The sequence below is a fragment of the Plectropomus leopardus genome, chromosome 8 (genome assembly GCF_026936395.1).
Source record: "Plectropomus leopardus strain MGB_pleo_1.0 chromosome 8, ASM2693639v1, whole genome shotgun sequence".
Lineage (NCBI taxonomy): Eukaryota > Metazoa > Chordata > Actinopteri > Perciformes > Serranidae > Plectropomus > Plectropomus leopardus.
Window position 1 is genome coordinate 6939433 of NC_142183.1, and position 18475 is coordinate 6957907.

Below are 18475 nucleotides of genomic sequence, written 5' to 3' on the forward strand. Positions count from 1 at the left end.
ACATTCAGAGCAGTAAAATCACTTTTTTATCATTGTTTCTGGGGCATATAACATTTTCGATTAAGTTTTTGTTATACCAGTCAAACTGATATAGTGTTGCAATACCATCATGCATTAGTGGCCCCAGTGGTTCAACTCACCAAGATTGACAAATCGGCTTTTAATATCAACATGTAATATTGGCTCATGTTAAACAAAAGCACAGACTCATACAGGACACAAAGTGCTGTAAGGACCGGGGCTGAGCCGAGTTTATCGTACTGCGTTTCACATCCAAGCCCCAGGTTTTGGCATGTGTTTGATGTGTTCACAATCCAGCATCTTAGGTTTGACTTTTGACTGCCAAGCAGCTTTCTGTAAACAACAACCAAACAGAAACGCTACAAATAATGTGAATGTGTTAGCTTTTTCTATTAAAATTGTCTGCTGTTTGTAAGTTAGTCTCTCCTCAGCAATCACATGCGTTACAAGACAAGAGCCAGCGTTGGTTAACAGTCACAGAACAGCCTGCAGCAGGCTTTAAAATTAAACAGGATAAAGAATGCAAAAACACTGGCATCCTCGAATGTTGGTATAAAAGATTCAGGAGTGTTGGAGAGGATATCACACAGCTAAATGCTCAGTAGCAGCAGCAGTGGAGGGAGGGAAAAAACAGATGAATGCTATGTGCCAAATGTATTTAATACCATATTGACTTCTACTTATGCCTCAGGGGAAAAAGCAGCCTTATTTTGCCCAGATATAAATCTTGTGTATCGTCAGCATCCAGACAGTTTTAAATCTGATGAAACACAGTGGGTCTCATTCGTGAAACGTGAGCAGAACGAATTTGTGTGTAAACTGTTCACAGTTATACAGAATATATTTAAATGTATTCCGGCAATCATCAATACTTTAGTAGATCCAATCTTTTCGTAAATACTAACAAAATCTACACCTGCCTCTGACTGTGCGTAGTGCTTGTGTAAATAATGAATGCACATAAATATTACTTGTCATTTTTATGGTGTTCCCACGGTCATGAAAAACCTGGAAAAGTCATGGGATTTCACAGTCACATTTTCCAGGCCTGGAAAAGTTATGGAATTAGACTAAATTATTAAAAGTATTGAAAAAGCCATGGAATTGTGTTATTTCTAATGAAATTGTTACAATAATATTTTATGGGTTACCTTCCAAATAATGAAACATGACAGCAGTTAAGTTTCTGCTGCTGTTGACTTATAATATGCTTCAATGTGCAACAACTTAATTTATTTTACATTGTGAACGTTTCATCATTTTCTCTCTGTTTGACTTCCTGTATGCCAGCGAGCTGAAATTATGTTTGAACAGAGTTTGAATATGATATATTTGAAAAACTTCAGGCAAGTGGAGGAAGAAAAATAGAATTCTTTATTATGAGTCCTTGAGAAGCCATGGAAAATTTTTGAAATTTTGTCCATGAAAATTTGTGGGAACCCTGTTATTAGAACTGACAGTTTTAATTCGTATAAAATACCACCTCCTTCTGTGGTGGTCCCTGGCTATTCATTAGCGGTAATGTATGCGAATTGCTGACTAGCCGGAGCGCAACGATTCATTTATAATCGATTGGCATTTCTAAACTTATACACGTGCCAATGATAAACTCTGAGTTTACTGTGGCTGTCATGAATCTGGGGTCGTTTTTTTGTACCAACATTTTTTATGTGTAAATCTTCTCACAGATTTATAAAATTTCATGAATTAGACCCAGTATTTTTACTGACACTAAGACCCTCTGACTGCTCGGCTCAGCCCCAGCAGGAACACAATAGTCAACACATATTAGGAACAAAATCCGTATTTACGGTCATCTCTGGTCGAGCATTTTACCACCTGAACAATCAGCGTCGTGCTTGCTGACTGCTGTTTCAACCTGTTTCTGCTACAAGCCTGTATATAACATCCATATACAGCTGCTTGTTGTGATACAGCACATACAGCAACTAAGTAAAAAAATACTTTTATAGGTTCACATAGTTGATTACTTTTCATAGAAGTGTAAACCAGAGTTAAAATAAAGAAGCAGGACTGGCCACACAAACACAGTTTACTGTCACTTCACAGTGGGGAAACACAGTTGGAGTGAATAGGGACATTTCCAGGTGCAGGTTGATATTATGTCGGGTATTTGGCAAGATCTGGTGATGCTATTAACCTAAAACTGCACTATTGCAATTGTTTTTATGGAAAAATGAGTTGTGTCTGTTTATATGTTTAAATTAAAAAAACAACAACACAGATTTATTCTGTTTGCCCATATAAACATTGTAGCTGGTGACAGCATTGGTAGAGCACCGTCTGTGCATGCTGCAGGTGGTGGATTTGACCTTCAGAAAAAATACAAACATTTGCCCTGAAGAATAGCAAGTAAACACTGAAAACAAGCCAATATAACAAGGACAGCAGAACCTCTCATTGAAATATATGTATTTTTTTATCCATGGCCTTCCTCTGAGGATTATTTCTGAATTCAAAGGTGGAAATTAACTCTTTCTTTGACGTACGTTAATCAACAGTGATCTGCCATTTGTGGTCACCAGACTCAGACGATTGCATAGTGCAGTTTTAATGTGTTAATCTGTCATTGATCATTAAGATGCTCACATAGGTCCAAGTGCTCAAAGAAGATCACAAGGGAACAAATCACGGGAGCAACACCAGTGTCAAAGTTCACAAGGTCAGGGGTCAAAGGACTGTGGGTCATGTTCAGTTACTGAGTTACCTTTGATGGCTCTCTCGATTTTCACTTTATAAAAAAGCATAAAATATAAAAAATAAAAAGAAAAACAGCTTTTATTCACTTTCTTTTAACTATCTTAAAGTTAAAAAAAGAAATGAGATTCTAAAAACCATAACTGATTATTATATTCATGACACAATATACCAGCTTTGACAAGTTATTTAATCGTCAATAGAGTTTAAGAATTTAAAAATCATATTATAGCGTAATATGTTTAGTTTGTAAAAATCTGATATTGGATTATTATTCTACTTGTTTGTTGTTTAAAGGTTTACTATGCAGGTACCGTTAGTTATTGTTTGTATATGGTATTGCCTCCAAAAGTAAAAGTCCACATCAGCCTCCCTCGTCATGGCCTTTCACCTCGCTATATTTGTGTTGTGTTTTTTTCTGTAATTTTTGCAGCTTCCTCTTAGATTCATACTGCGTATAGTTAAGCATCTGGTTAACTAGCATGAAAGTCAAGAGCACTCACTCTGCAGCAAAATCTGGGGACCAAAATGTTCCCAGAAAAGAATAAAAGGCGGCTCAAATCTCAAAATTGAGGGTCTCATGTTGTTACTATCCGACTTCCAAGTGGCAGCCCAAATTCCTAGCCTATACGTTATTTTATTTTAGAAAAATCCTGCATAGTATACCTTTAAATAATTGACAATATTTGCAAGTAAGGTAGGTTACTCTTATGACTTCCGTGATATTTTGTATTGTAGCTGTAACCTTCATGAGCTTGCAGCTTACAATAACCTGATCGTATCATAAAGGAAATGAAAAATGTGAGGATGTCTGTACCTCCAGCCATATTGAGCGCTCTGTCCAGGGCAGGATGAACCTCCTTATCCAGCTGATCGTGTATCCGTCCACCCAATAATGGACCTATATCTGCAGAGAACGCAGCGTCAGATACACAGAAGAAAACAGTCTGATGGTCCCTCTCTTTATTATGTTTGCAGCCTTTGCAGGTATTAACTTTCAGAAAAGAGCTGCCTGCAGTGCTATCATCATAAAAGTAGGATGAATACTCCAGGGATCCTCTATATCAGCCACCGCTGTAGCTATCTAGACCTAGTTATGTCAGAAAATCTGTAGTGAAAACAAGTAAAGGAAAGTAGTCACAGTGAATTCAGATAATTAGCATGATATACAACCAAGAGCAAGATCGCAGTGAATCGTTTCTGTCCACTTACTTCACAATCAGAGGCACGGAGGAGGTCTACTTACTATCTAGGTCATAGATGACTTTGTTCTTGGCGGTGGCGTATTGGGATATTAGGTAATCAATTTGCTGCAAACAGGAAACAACAGAGCAGAGCAGAGTCATACAGATGAAAGCAGATGAAAATGAGTTTATTAGTCTCATCATACACACCAACAAGCACTCTGAAGTATAGCATTACAACAGATCAGTTTCATATTTGGCAGAAAAACTGCCAATTTAACCCCTGCAAGTGAAGCGAGCTTTAAAAATCCAGGCTCCTCCTATTGTATGAAGTAGGAATTATGTTTTATAAAGCAAATATGTGGCTGCCACACGCACAAAAAGTGAGATAATTCAATTTTCCCACCCTTGAATAAATGAGGCCTGACTGGAAAAAGTAGTTCAGTTGCTTGAAATAATTCAGATGTTTCCTGGTTTTGTCTCAGTGAGAGCGTCATCGAAGTCTGTTAAAGTGGGATGAATTTTACGGTTTTGTTTAAAATTTGTTACATAAAAATAAAAGTGGTGTTGTTTTACGTGTAACCTATGTTAAAGTAGTTTTACTTTTTTGCTCAGTGAATATGTACATTTTGAAAAGCCACATGTGGGCCTTTATGAAAAGAGAAGGTGTCACATGTCAACTCCACTGCAGGAGGGACTTGATGCTCTCTGCTGTTAGGTGGAAAAACGTTTGCATATATCAGTATCGGCATCTGCAATTGGCCAAAATGAGTCGGCCTTAAAAACTATTAAACTGAATGCGTCTTCAATGTTTTTTAGTCACATCATCGTGAGAATTTCTAGTGTTTGCGTTTCAGGAAAGATAATTCAAACAGGCGGGAAACACTTTTCCACAGGGGAACAGACTTCGCTACAACACCTTTACGCACGCAGTGCCTCTATTTTTGACCCCTTGACGCATTTAAGTCATGCAATGAGTCTGCATTATTAAAGTAAAGCCTTGCCAGCCGAGCTGCTCTTTTTTCTGTGCCTCAGCTTAGAAAGTGTCATCAGTGTCATTTTACCTCACTGTTCCTTTTGAACCGACATCGATGTGTTTACTTGGAAAGTGTGTGTTTTCACTTTTGGGGTGCATTCCCAACACAAATTTGGTCTTAAATGTCATTTAAAGTTGTATTAGAAATGTCCTGAAATTTCTTAAATTTAATGTGTTTAAACCTGTTGACACCCTAAAGCAGGGATACTTAACTTTGCTTCTAGGATTTTAGGAAATTCCCAGCATTTTGGGACATTTCCAGCATTTTGGGGTGTTTCTAGGATTTTAGGACTTTTCCAAAGTTTTTTGATGTTTCTATGATTGGGACATCGGGGCTTAGCTAGAACTTTTGGGTGGGTCGTGGGGCCCTGGGTAGTGCTGGGTGATATGGCTTTAGACTAATATCATGACATTTTTATGCTATATTGCAAAAAAACATAATTCTTTTTATATTTGAAATCTCTAAACTATTGCAAACTACTAAAATACAAAATTATTAAATGAACTAGGTAGCTGCTGTAATAAAATACAGTCACATAAACTACTGTTATAGTAAAGTTGAATAAAATACTGTTATAGTGTTAAATAAACTTAAGTATAAAGTTGAATAAAATACTTTTATAGCAAAGTTCAGTGCTGCTTTCCAGCTCCTCCATGGTTGTTTGTTTTGTGCAGACGCCCCCTCGGCCACATGGACAGACGCACAGCGTTTGAGATGAAGGAAATTAAATAAAAGATATAGTATAATGTGAAGCGATAGATGTTTTTATTTATCGTCAGACGATATATTTGGTCATACCGCACAGCCCTAGTGCGAGGGATCCTCCACTTTGTACTTTTCTTAATAAACAAGCTCTATTTTGAAGCTGTTTTATGTTTACTAAAGTACAAAAACAGTTTCTAATGTGAATGCATTATTCTTTACTGTGAATTAGAAAATTGTTTGGGGGCCACCAGGCACCATATTGCAGCCTAGATTTGGCCTGAGGGCCATAAGTTGAGTATCACTACCCTGGAGTTATAAGACAACAAAGCAGAGGATAATGCTCCGTCTGTTCGCTCTTTGGAAAAACTGTCTCACCATTGGAGTATCATTCGCGAAGGTGTGCAGGTCCCTCATGTTGCTGTTGACCAGTCTCCGTATGTTCTTCACCTGGGAGCTCAGGTTCTGGTTGGCAGCATATGCACACAGAACTCCGATCCTAAACAAAGGACAGACACAAAACACGGTGACCTTTCTGTGTCCGTGCGACACTGAGCGACCCTGCTGCTCCCACATCAGTCATCACTGTAGCCCAGGGGTGTGCTGGACAGAGCAGGGTGATAACACGTCGTCAACAGTAGAGGTCAGTGTGCACCACCACATTTACTTGGACATTTTTCTTTTTCAACTTTCTCTGAGTGCACCTGTAGAATGAGCTAGTGTTAAACAGAAAATTCAAGCATGAGCGTATTTCTAATAGAGTGGAATAAATGCCAATGGGTGCACCACAAGTTTGTAAACCTCATACATAATTGTTTATCCAAAATCATAACATCAGCTGAACGCAATCACACATTCTCTGTGATCAGACAGAATGACTGGAAGCACAAAATGATGATTATTATTAATTTTGTTAATATTTTTCACACGGCAGTTGGTTGTTTTTCACCATTTTTCAAGATAATAGATGAATTTCTGTAGGATCTGCCCCACAAGTAATTTAAAAATACACACGCAGTAGGAAACGTAGGTGTATCTCGATTAAGCTCCGAGGCACTATCTGTATAACCTGAGGCCCCTGGGTTGTAAACACGTTCAAATTAAATGCGAAAACACAGAATTGCATAAAGCAGACCATTAAAGTGAGTCTCTCGCACACTTCAAACAGACCTGCGTAGCTCGGTACAAGGCTTAATTAGCTCCAGCAACATCAAGGGAAAGACAGCCCATAATATTAAGCCGTTTCCATGACTCACACTCATCCCAGCTGAATTTTCAGCTCAGCATCTCACAGCTAGCACTATGCATCTAAGTTTGTTTTTACTGCCGCGTGGATGTGTGCAAGTGAGCGTGGCCGGGGTTCATGGGGTGATTAACTTGAGAACAGATGGTCAAAGGAACTTCAGTGCGAAGCATCAAAACTCTGACGGCTCAGTTGTGTAACATCGTGAATCTCTTTTATAGAAACGCTTCAGTGGAATAAGCAGCTTTATGAATGATGTAAGATGACTCGCAGAAAGGAATAACAAAAGGACTGAGTCAGAGGCTACAGGGAAGGTTTAGATCAATGGAGATGAATCAGGGTGTTTTGACTCACGGTAGAATGAGGTCTCTGCATGTGGGCCTGTTTATCTGCGTCTCTGTGTAGGTATGCACAACAGCTGTGTGTACAGTATGAGCCTACAGTGCATGCAAAGTAAGGTTATGCCCCATTCATACTCTTTAAAGGGATAGCTGGGATCTTTTGAAGCGGGGTTGTATAATGTGCCTTCTCACAGTTTATTACAAACAGTAGATGTCAGTCGGTATCAGGGTTATAGCTGATCCTTAAACGGCATTGAATTCATGGTACAAGGCAGATTCATTAGTCATATTTTAGTGTATTATTTTATTCTGTTTTATTTTTAGTTATTAGTAAGTTGTAGTTATTTTATTATTTTAGTTATTTGTAATCTAAAAATTAGTCATTATTTGTATCAAAACAGCTTAAATTAATCTCTCAGATGTCTTAAAAATGCTCAGACATGGAAAATGGGATTTAATGAATTGGATATTTTGTGTTTTCTTTTTTTGTTGTTGTTTTTTGCCTGACTTATTGTAAAACCTTTAGAACTGGTAACTTTTTGTTACATGATTAATTAAACTCCACTTCTTAAAGTCGTCATGATGGGAATCCAAGCAGTTGAATCTAACATGCAGAGAAAGAAAAACAAAAAAGCTAAGAAAACCCTCCAGAGAAGCTGGATTATCGATAAGTTGTTTTGTCTATAAAATGTCAGAAATTTTTTAAAAAATGTGGATCACTGTTTCCCAAATCTCAAGATGATGTCCTCACATTTTTTCCCCCCAATTTTTTTTTTTAGTTTTTAGAAAATTACTCAAACCAGTTAATCGATTATCAAATTATATGGCGGCTAATTTAATAGTTTTAACACTGGCTATGGATAAGTATCTCACACAACCCCACCTCATGTGCGTGTGTGTGTGTGTGTGTGTGTGTGTGTGTGTGCGTGTGTGTGCGCGTGTGTGCGCTTGTGTGTGCGCTTGCGTGTGTGCGCGAGTGAGTGTGTGTGTGTGTGTGTGTGTGTGTGTGTGTGTGTTTGATCTCTACAGTCTTGTGATAATAGGTTGCTGCTGGTGAAGTCTCCCTTTGTGAATATAATTTTGTTAATCCAATCTAATCTAACCTGCATTGTTGTGCAGACATCTTGTTAAATTAGAGATTTTACAGTGATTTCAAACTCTGAATCTGCCAAATATTACACACTTTATCTTATCATGAAGTACACTGCTGAGGTGAAACCCGATAGGGGTCGATATTTTCACCTTATTAGACTTAAAGTATTGTAAATACAAAGTAGATCTGAGTTAAGTAAGGTTAAAATGATCCTGTAGATTTTTGTTTTGATAATTGTGTCATTGATAAATAGTAAAAAATCTCAACTACTAAATGTGACATCTTTGAATTGTATCTTATTCAAATAATGCAGTTCAGCAGTCTGAGATATTTATTTTGTAAAGAAATACAAGCAGCTGGAGCCATTAAATATTTGACATTTGTGCTTAATTCATAACTTTCAGCAATGGTACTGCATATTAAACTGAAATGTCTCCCTACATTAATGAAAGTGCAGCATAAATGTCAGTGGATAGCAGCTAAAAACTTCCTGGAGAGAGCGAATCATTCACAGCTAATCAATCTCAGCGAACATTTAGCTGCCTCTAGTTATTCAAAGTGTTGCTTTATCTTTGCCCAATAAAGCATTTGCCATTTTGACCATTTAAAAAAACACCAGTTATGTTATGACGCTCTGACATCTGGGCTTTGAGAGATGGCTGCAGAGGAGCATTTCAGTGCCACATTATTTTGTCAAAAAGGCAAATTAATAAGACGGTGAATCCAGTTTTTTTTCTCTCTCTCATTAAAACGGTGTCAAAATGTGGATGCCAGAGCTCTTTGAACACACAAACCTAAACAGTTCTCGAAAAATGGTTGGCACATCTCAAAAGTGTTTGCGATTTAAAGTTAATATGCTTAAACATGCATAACCACTGGTGTAACCCGTCAAAAACAAATGCTGCAGGATCACGTGCTGCCCCCGGGAGAGCAAAAACTCTTTTCATCTGTGTGGCATCGAGCTGCGCCACGTCTGGAGGAACTGTAACGATGTTTGCCATAAATAGTGAGTAGGCCGACGCAGAGTAAACGCCGTCATCGTATAAGTGGAGACTTAATGAGAAACTAGGCCAAACAACTAGGCTGGGACAGTGGAGCCATCCTGAACCAGGGGAAGATTCAAAATGGCCACTTCCACAACAAAAGCCTTTTGTCAAACACGTCTCTGCCCTCTCACTTTGTCACAGACACACAAGTGCGGTTTCATGCTGTCCTTGTCTCTTTTACAGGCACAAAGACACACACACACACACACACACACACCTTCCCTCTCTGTCTGTCGCTGGTTGTCTGTGTCTTTATAATGCTCACACTTTCCTCTGTTGTTTCTTCAGCCCTCTCTCTCATTTCTTTTTGCTTCGGTTCGTCTGTTTTCATCTACGTCTCTTTCACTACGCCTCAATCTCTCACTCTCTCTCTTCAAACTTTTTATTGTTCCCCTCTCTCACGCTTCTATCTCTCACACTTCATTCTCGTTTTCCTACAACACCTTATTTTTTTTCTCTTCCGCTGTCTCCTCTTCTGCCCTCAGCTCCCTCTCTCTCACCCTTTATCCACCTCCCTCTCTGTTTCTTTGTCTCTCGCTCGCTCCCTCTCCCCGCCGGTGTCCAGCGAGGTCACTGGAATCTGCAGCCAAACAAAGACTCTTTGAGAAAAAACGCAAAGCACTGTCCAACGAGCTGCGTGGTGCTCGACTGTCCGCCTTACTTCAGCACTTTGGTTTGAGTTTGGTAGTTTTGTTTGGTTGTGGCTGAGATTTGTTGTTTGAGATTTGGTGAAATAAAATGAGAAGACAGAACAGAAAGAAGAGAGATGGAGGAAAAAAAAACATATTTGTGTAGGAAAACAAAATGATCAAACAAACAACAAACTCGGAATGACAAGCAAGGCACGCCGGAGCTGAATAATAGAAAATACATGAGCGCCGCTGCCGAGTGAATTTATGTGAGAAAGCCTATTTTCTCACTGAAGCCTACAGCGTCTAAATAAAGGCAACAGGAAACACGACAGCCTCCACCAATAAAGACGCACTCCCCCCTTGTGGTTTCGCCTTCATTCCACCTTAAATTTAATGATGTCTTTTATATCACACATGATAGAGAAATATTCCCGTCCACTCAGCGGAATAGTATTTTTTTTTATAAGCAATGCCATAAAACTCACTTATACAAGAGAAAAAGACATGAATTTTACAAGACAGCAGCGAAGAAAATGTTTAAGTTCACAGGATGTGAAGTGTAATGCATAAAGTAGAACTTTTCACCAGCGTACACGCTCTGACACATCGAGGAGTTCATCTCCAAAATGTCAGTGTCAAAGGGGAGCCATGAGGATGGTGAAATACAAAAAACTTTTACTTTTTCAGTACTTTAGGGTACTCCATGCAGGAATTGTTGGTTACTGTTTGTGAACACATTGGCCAGATTCACTCTTGTTTTGAATGAGCTCTGTTTGCTTGATGTTATGCCTCGATGTTTTTGATTTTTTCTCCCTTTTTCTCGGCGCTGGGTTTGTGATTTTAGTCGTTTTCTCTGGCGCACCAAGCTTACGGTCGGCCATCGGTCACTGTCGGCCGTCAGAGAACAACTGATCATGATGAATCGGTGGCAGAGATTGTCAAGTGAATGAAATCAATTTTAGTGGCAGTTCAGCTCAGTGTTCAAATAAAGAAACAGACTCGAGGAAAGCAGAAGAACAGCTAAAGCTACGATGGAGCGAGATTGAAACAAACTTTTTGTATTATGTAATCTTTAAAAAAATTTAGCTGTTGAGCTCTGAAGCAGAAACAGCAATTGTGATGTTGTTTATAAGCACACAGTAAATATTCTTTGTTATTTCCACATCAGGTTGTGTTCATGTGTCCATCCTGTTGGCCTTTTTGAATGAGCACGACAGACTTAAATTATTTTCTATCACGCACGCACCGAATGAACATGCTAGCCGCCGTCAGTTACAGTCTTTGACTTGTGATCAAGTGTAACTTTTTGGCAGAGACACAGGTTCGGTTTAGCAGTGCAACAGTTCTTTGATGGTTTAATTTGCATGGACTGATGCAGGGCGGCCCCCTAAAAGCCGGAGATTCGAATCATCGGTCAGAGACCATTCAGTTGACTGAAATAGCTTCAAATCAAGACCTTTTTTTATTTTTGTATTACTTGCCTGTCGGTATGCTGTGCAGTGTGCTTCTGGGACATTTTGGTCCCCAGACTTTGCTGCAGAGTGAGTGCTCTTGACTTTCATGGTACTCTTTGGTATAGACTGTAGCTGACATGATGCGATTCAGAGCAACTTAATACGACACATTTTCTAGCCTATGTTTAATATGTCGACAAAAAATGTTGTTGTGCGTTTGCAATCTGTTATTAGCGTTGTTAGCTTGTTTACTATATCACATGAATGCCGCTGTCACAATGAATGTCTCTCTGAGCCCTGTACAGACTGTAAAACATAATAAGAAAAACCCCCAGAACTGCAGAATATTGGTATTTTACTGTGTAATCAGGTACAGCCCTCGTTAGATGCATGATGCTTCTGCTGTGGCACCTGAGCGCTACACACCCACAAACATCAGTTTCTGCAAATAAATATACTGTTACACACTCTTTTTTTTTTTTTTTAAACACTGCCTAGTATACCTCGTACCACCCTTGTTTCCAAAACATTGGAGAGTAATTTTCAGGTAGCAGCTGCTCTTTAAAGGACCATTGGCCTTTAAAAATGCCATTTATCATTTCAGCTGTTCACTTGGTGAAAATGAGTGCCGTTGTGCTGCATCATCACATTTCTCTGTTACCAGCACCGCCTAAACTGGCCCGCCAGCTCAAACTGTGCTTGCATGGCCGTATGGCTGCTTGTTGATAGCGTGTCTCTGATTGACCACAGGGGACAATTCAAACGCAGTGGGAGGAAGATTTACCTCGAGCAGCTTTTGTAAAAGGGCTGTAATTCCTGTTTGAGCCAAAGCCAAATGACACATGAAACTCTCCCTCAGGGTGGAAACCCCGCAACAGCAGAAGAAGAGGAGCATCAAACTAGTGCAGTGCCCCAGTATCTAGGCCACTACTGGGGGCTGGGAAGTGAGTGTTACATGGTCTGGTGGCTCCATAGCTTTTACAAACTCCAACAATGGCCTGCATTCAGCGCGATTGTAGTTGCGAAGCTCGGACAGTCGCCCTTCAGCCCCTCCCTGCTTTCACACTGCTGAGACTGGACGTCTATTATCCCGTCTCTCAGTAAGAAAATGATCAGTGCAGTCATTGTAATAGTTTTAAACAAACAGTATTGGTATGAAAATATTCAGCTTTTACAGTAACATCATTTTTAGCTCTACAGTGTAGACATTAGAAAAAAAACTGCATCTTAATGTGTAATACAAAGCTAATAAATTTAAACGCCAGTTGCCACCTGCCATTATTTAGAATAAGAAGGAGATCAGACATGTGATGTGTCTTAAGGTGCCAGAAAGAAAACTTTCATACATTTCCTTCTCCATAAACCTGATTTCTGTCTGAGGATAGTCAGATTTTCGGCAATAAATGATCCCAGGTTACTTGACGACATCATCAAAGTCCGTCTTTGTTTTGTTAATATTGAAATGACATGCTGTGGGTGTAAAGCACAGGACCACAATTTAGATATTTGTTCTGTTGATTTATATTGTTTACATTAACGCTAAAATACTGACAAAATGTCCACAAAGAGTTTGACACTCTTCTGACCAGATTTAAGATTTCTTTGGCCATTTATTGACATTATTTTGGTTATAATTATTTTTAATCTACCTCTGATTTGTGAAATGTTCTGCTGTTTGGCAAATGTTTGTCATGTTTTAAATAGAAAACATAAATAATAGTCTAAGCCACAATCACTGTATGATTTTTTTTTTTAATGATTATTTTTACATTTTTACTCGGGAGCAAAAAGCAGCCTTTAAACTTAACAGAACTGAGTATTCGCCAGCTGATTTGAACATTTGTATCCTCCTGTTCTTAGCCATATTGCCCAGCCCTACTCACACATACTGTTCTGTATTTGCTCAGTAAAAAGCTCTTATTTCTCAGCTGACATTGCTAGCGGCAATAACACATATTTTAGCATGTAAAGTGGTCACAGCGACAGGTTATAGCAACCATTTTAGCCACTGTTTGATTTCATAAAGCCAATATTTCACTCAATGTTAACAGTCCTTTCGAGAACATTTTTTATTGTCCACTTTTAATTCACTGGTATACAGACCCTTCAACTGCTATAGTCAATTTTGCCCCATTTATTTTTAATTTCGCCACCATTTTATTCAGCTAAGCCTCTGGTAGTTTGTTTTTGTTCCATTTAACTGCCTTTTTCCTCTCGACTAGCTCTTGTTTTATCCCTTTTTATGCACTGTTTTATTTGTCCTCTCAGAGCTTTGCCAGGTCACAGTCTGAACTGGCGTCTCACTGCACTATTGTGTCCTATAAAGAATTTAACCAGACACTGAATAGTTTTGACTCCAGGGCCTTTGCTCTGGGCATGACAGCCCACTAAAGACAGGGCAATTTTTTTTTCTCTTCCTCATACGGACGCCGTGTAAGTCGCTGTCTGTTCTGTCTAAAAACTGGCTGCAGTAGTTTGATGGGAGACAACAGACCATTAATTCCACTGTAAACAGTCAGGGAATGAGATGAATACTAAACTCTGAGCCAAACCGCCTGTAGGGCTCTGAGTTGTGCAAACAGCATCAGAAGGTCACGGAAACACAGCAGCATTTTAAAAAACTCGAGAAGAGCCAAAAGACAAGTTAAAATGTCCTCTCAAGTACACATAATTTTTTTGATTAAACTTAAAAACATCCAGGCAGAGAAAGCAGCGTAAAAATTGATTTAACAGCTAGAAGCGTGGTTAGACATCACACCAGCTGACCCTTTCATTTTTCACACAAACGAGTGTAACCGCAGCCTGTGTTTATAAGTAAATCACTGAACTCTACAGTATCAGCTGTACTTTGATATGTGAAGCAGGGAGGCAGACACTACTCTTTCCATTAGGATATGAAAAACTGAAGGTTACATATTTATAAACCATCGCCGGAGAGATTAAGGTTACAGAAATCATTAACCTTTCAAGCAAATATTAACAGTACGATTTAAAAGTAAATGTCAGCTGTCCAAAACAAAACAAAACAGCTTGTATAAAGTGATGACTGTTGAGGAAACTCAAAGAGCAGGTAATTTACTCTGTAAACAGGAACTTCATTACAAATTTCTGCTCTCTATTAAACCTCGAACCAATCAGACTTATGCTATGAACTGAATCAGCAATAATTTGCATTTTATTATTTAGCTCTCAGTCTCTAAGCACTCTGGAGAAGGACTTGAAGTTTAACCCTTAGGGACTGTTTGGTGCTTTTTATGAGCTTCTTCATTCTTCATTTTTTGATAATTTTGGCCGTGTTCATTCATGTGGCATACATTTTGGCAAGACTGCGTTTTTCTTTAATCCTGGAATTTCCAGCTCAGCTCATTCAAAAGCAGTTTTTGATCCCACAGACGCTAAAGCACGCTATTATTTCTGGGTGTCATTCTGAGCTTTGGCCTTGAAATTTAGAACTTTTACTATTTTTTTTTTTTTACCATATTTAGCATATCGAGAAAATATATGCTATTTCCACTAGGTGCACTGTCATAATCAATGTCGCTGCAAATCACTGAGAAACCCCAGGCTGTGATTTAAAAAAATAAAAATAAAATAAAATTCTGAGCATTAAAGGATATTTGATATTTATGATTTTGATGCTGGTTAAAAACTCAATAAAAGAAGAAAATAATATTTATGTATAAACATTTTTAAAGCTTGATTTTGAAAAGTGCATTTTGTGTGCATAGCAACATGAGTGTGGGAAATATTAAAGCTGGCACTAAGGGTTAATACTTTCTCTGGTGTCAGTTCTCAAAGTCTGTTTTTTAGGGAAGTTCTGCAAAGTGTTAAATCACACTGATTGCTTTTAATAGTGTGGCCTTTTGCCATTATGTGGACTCACTGGCTCGGGACCAGATGCAAAAAACTTAAGATTTAAGACTAAAACTCTGTCTACACACATAGACAGATATATGCAAACCCATTATTTTTGTCGGATTTATAATGCTTGCAGGTACGCCTAGTTCTGCTTTATAAATCAAAATCATTGTGAAACTGGGCACACTTGCAGAAGCCTCATTTCTACTCTCACAGTTAGCCACAAATAGATGATGTTTATTGGCTGCAGTTTTGTTATTAGTTTCTATCTGAGTCTACCGCACCTGTGCTCAGAATTACTGGAATCAAAGTGATCCAAGATAGGTTTGGATAAAAGTAACTCTGCAGCATATCAGTGATCAACGTGTAGTTTGCAAAGTGAACAGACACCTCAGTGGAAGCACGCAACCACATGTATACATGTTGATTCAGATCAGTTAATCTGGGCAGATAAGAACATCATTCAAAGTTTTATTACACAAAATTATCAAGTCTTTTGTCTCGTGAGCTGCAGTGTTTGAAGGGAGTGACAGTGTAATCTGAACGCTGTAACATGCAGTTTTTATGGGGAAGAGGGATTTTAAAAACAGCAACAGGGCTGAGAAGTCTAACCTGCCTTTTTTCAAAAATCATGCTGTATCCATGTGACTTTGATTACAAATCCTGGTTTGTAAAGGTCACGCTACTGTGTGCTAGTTAGTGTACTTTTTTTTCCAGTTTGGCTGCAATCAAATTATCTGTAGGTCTGATTGCGTCCCGTGCTATTGACCCAATGTGGCCTGCCCTTTTTTCGTTTCATTTCTGTCTCCATTTCTGGTTACAGTTGTTGGCTGTAGAACATAAACACAAGTTAAAGTCATTGTTTTGGTTGATCCACATTGTCTTTTGTTAATAAACACATGTATGTGGACACCATATGGCTCGACTCCACCTCATCCACTGCAGAGACAGTATCAGATTAATGAAGAGGATCTTTTGCATTAGTGAAGTACGGCTTTACCTTCACATATCTTTGTGTTGTAGCGGTAGATTGATATTATCATGAAAAATGTGTACCAATACTTAACTTATTATTAAGATGAATGTTTTTTTTTTAGTTTTCAACATTATTTGTATTCTACAGAGATTACAATTTTTTTTTTGTTTCAACATAATTTACCAAAAATAAGTCGATGGTCTGATCTTTTTTTACTGTATTCTCCACTCGATATTTTTGCCTTCACCCCATCAGTAATTTCGATTTTTACTGGCGGCAGCTGACCCAGAAGAGATTTTGTAAGAACTTAAAAGTATTGATGCAGTCAGAGGATTCAAATATTAAGTTATTTTCATACATTTATCATCCAGCAACTGCAAACCAACCTGCATGTTTTGCAAACCCAGATTCGAAACTGGAAATAAATTAAGATAAAATATCACCTACGAATTGCTTTTTTTAGGGGTATCCTAAAAAAAGTGTAATAATGTGATTAGGTTTAAAGTCACATAAGTTTCTACTGTTCATTCGGTGTTTGGATGAACGCTTCCTTGTTGCTGAGAAAAATATGTCTGTGGACACGTACGAGGACCTTCCCGGTAAAGGAGGATCAGTCCCAGATATGCTAAAAAGAAGTGAACACAAGCCGGAGTAGCTAACCACCAGGCTAAGAATTTTTTTTTTTTTAAATAAATCTTTGGCTTGTATTTATCTTAACCCTGCTGACCACAAAGTTTAAACACAGTGACACAAAGCAATGAAAGGCAGCTTTATCTGCAATAGAAATGCTGCTCTTTGTGGATTATAAATCCTCCTCCTGACACAGAAAGCACCTTTTAGCTGTGAATGACATCAGCGTGCTCTGCAGCTTTGCCTCCCCATATCTTTACTCCCTCCTCTTCAACAATCTGCCATATCATCACTATTGTAACGCAAATGTCTCCAATAAATTAGAGAGAACCCCGACCAAGCTGCGTACATCAATTAGTTTCACCTCGCAGAATTCCCGTTAGACTCTATTTCCTGTGTTGATTTGTGGCGTGCGCACTACGAGAACTCACAGACCATAAAAGAGCCCAGGATAAGGCAAAAAATATAATTAGTAAAAAATAAAATGGATTCAAGGTAGAAACCAGAAATAAGGACGAATTTAAATGATTAGTAAGAGTGAGGTCTCTCCAGGAGATGTGATAAATTATGGGATGCACAGGAAACTCTGACAACGACCTCTGCAGTTAATTAGCTTGGCGGCGATTTGTGTAAAGCTGCCTTTGTGTGGTGTCTACGTGCTGGGCAGCGATCATACGTCTACGTGGACGTAATGAGATGTTTTAATCATTCAAATCTGGCTGGGTGGTTAATAACACATTTTCTTCTTTGGTGTGACTCAGAACACACATTTGTCATTAAGTTAGATATTTTTCAGCGATTCTCTTTTCCCTGCTGAATGCTGTCACTTAAGCCACTCCTGCCCACTTGTGTAAAGTTAGATTTTATGTTTTGTTGGCTGTAACTGCTCCAAAAACCTGGCTCTGTCACCAGAAACGATTTCCCCGTGAGGACATCCCAGCAGCTTGACATTTAGTCAGCAAGCGACATCTTCCTTGTCATCGTGTCTTCTGTGACAAAGAGAAGTTCATCTCACTATTAATGAATCCCCTAAAAATAGCCCTGCGTGTGATGAGTCCCCATGGAGGCTGCTGAATGAGTGATGTGTGGGTGACAGGAGGCAGAAGATGTGTGTGAGTGTGTGTTTGGTTGTGTTAGTCTGTGTGTGTGGGACTTATTGTGTACTTGTTTTGTGTCTGATAGATTGTGTTCGTGTAATTGTGTCAGCAGCAGGTGACTGTGAGGCATTTCACTGGGATTACTCGTTCCCTCCTCAGAGCTGCCATCAAAAACAGTTCAACAAAGTATCAAATGTCAGTTATTTTAAGTTATTGTCGGCTATCTGAACTTGACGATTACAGGAACGAGAAGTACAAAACTGGCAGTAATTTCTGGAGTACTTTGAGGTTTTTTTGTTAACTTTTACATGTATGTGGAGGAATGTGTTCACAGATGGATGAAATCTCTACACGTATTTATTTGTAGTATTGTATATGAGTGTAGCTGCTGAGCTCCTGGGGCCAGATGTGTGAAACTGTGCAGATTCATAGCTAAAACTTTG

At 38.7% G+C, this 18475-nt stretch overlaps 1 protein-coding gene and 1 long non-coding RNA gene across 30 annotated transcripts in view; one reads left to right on the forward strand and one right to left on the reverse strand.

Moving 5' to 3' along the window:
* prom1a (prominin 1a) overlaps window positions 1–18475 on the reverse strand; it is a 105374-nt gene that overhangs the window by 30762 nt on the left and 56137 nt on the right. For 21 of the 28 annotated variants that reach the window (XR_015777191.1, XR_015777189.1, XR_015777197.1 and 18 more), the window contains 4 exons: window positions 6041–6161; window positions 3986–4049; window positions 3557–3646; window positions 2750–2773 (listed from right to left, as the gene is read on the reverse strand). Coding sequence is in view for 8 of the 28 variants with exons in the window: in XM_088080799.1 (XP_087936925.1) it covers window positions 2750–2773; window positions 3557–3646; window positions 3986–4049; window positions 6041–6161 (299 nt within the window). In the remaining 20 variants the exon portion in view is untranslated. The remainder of the gene's footprint in view (window positions 1–2749; window positions 2774–3556; window positions 3647–3985; window positions 4050–6040; window positions 6162–18475) is intronic. The other 7 variants (XR_015777190.1, XR_015777200.1, XR_015777192.1 and 4 more) reach the window with 1 other exon arrangement.
* The window catches only part of LOC121947885 (uncharacterized), an 84746-nt gene that overhangs the window by 8725 nt on the left and 57546 nt on the right, over window positions 1–18475 (forward strand). The gene's annotated exons all lie outside the window — the stretch shown is intronic.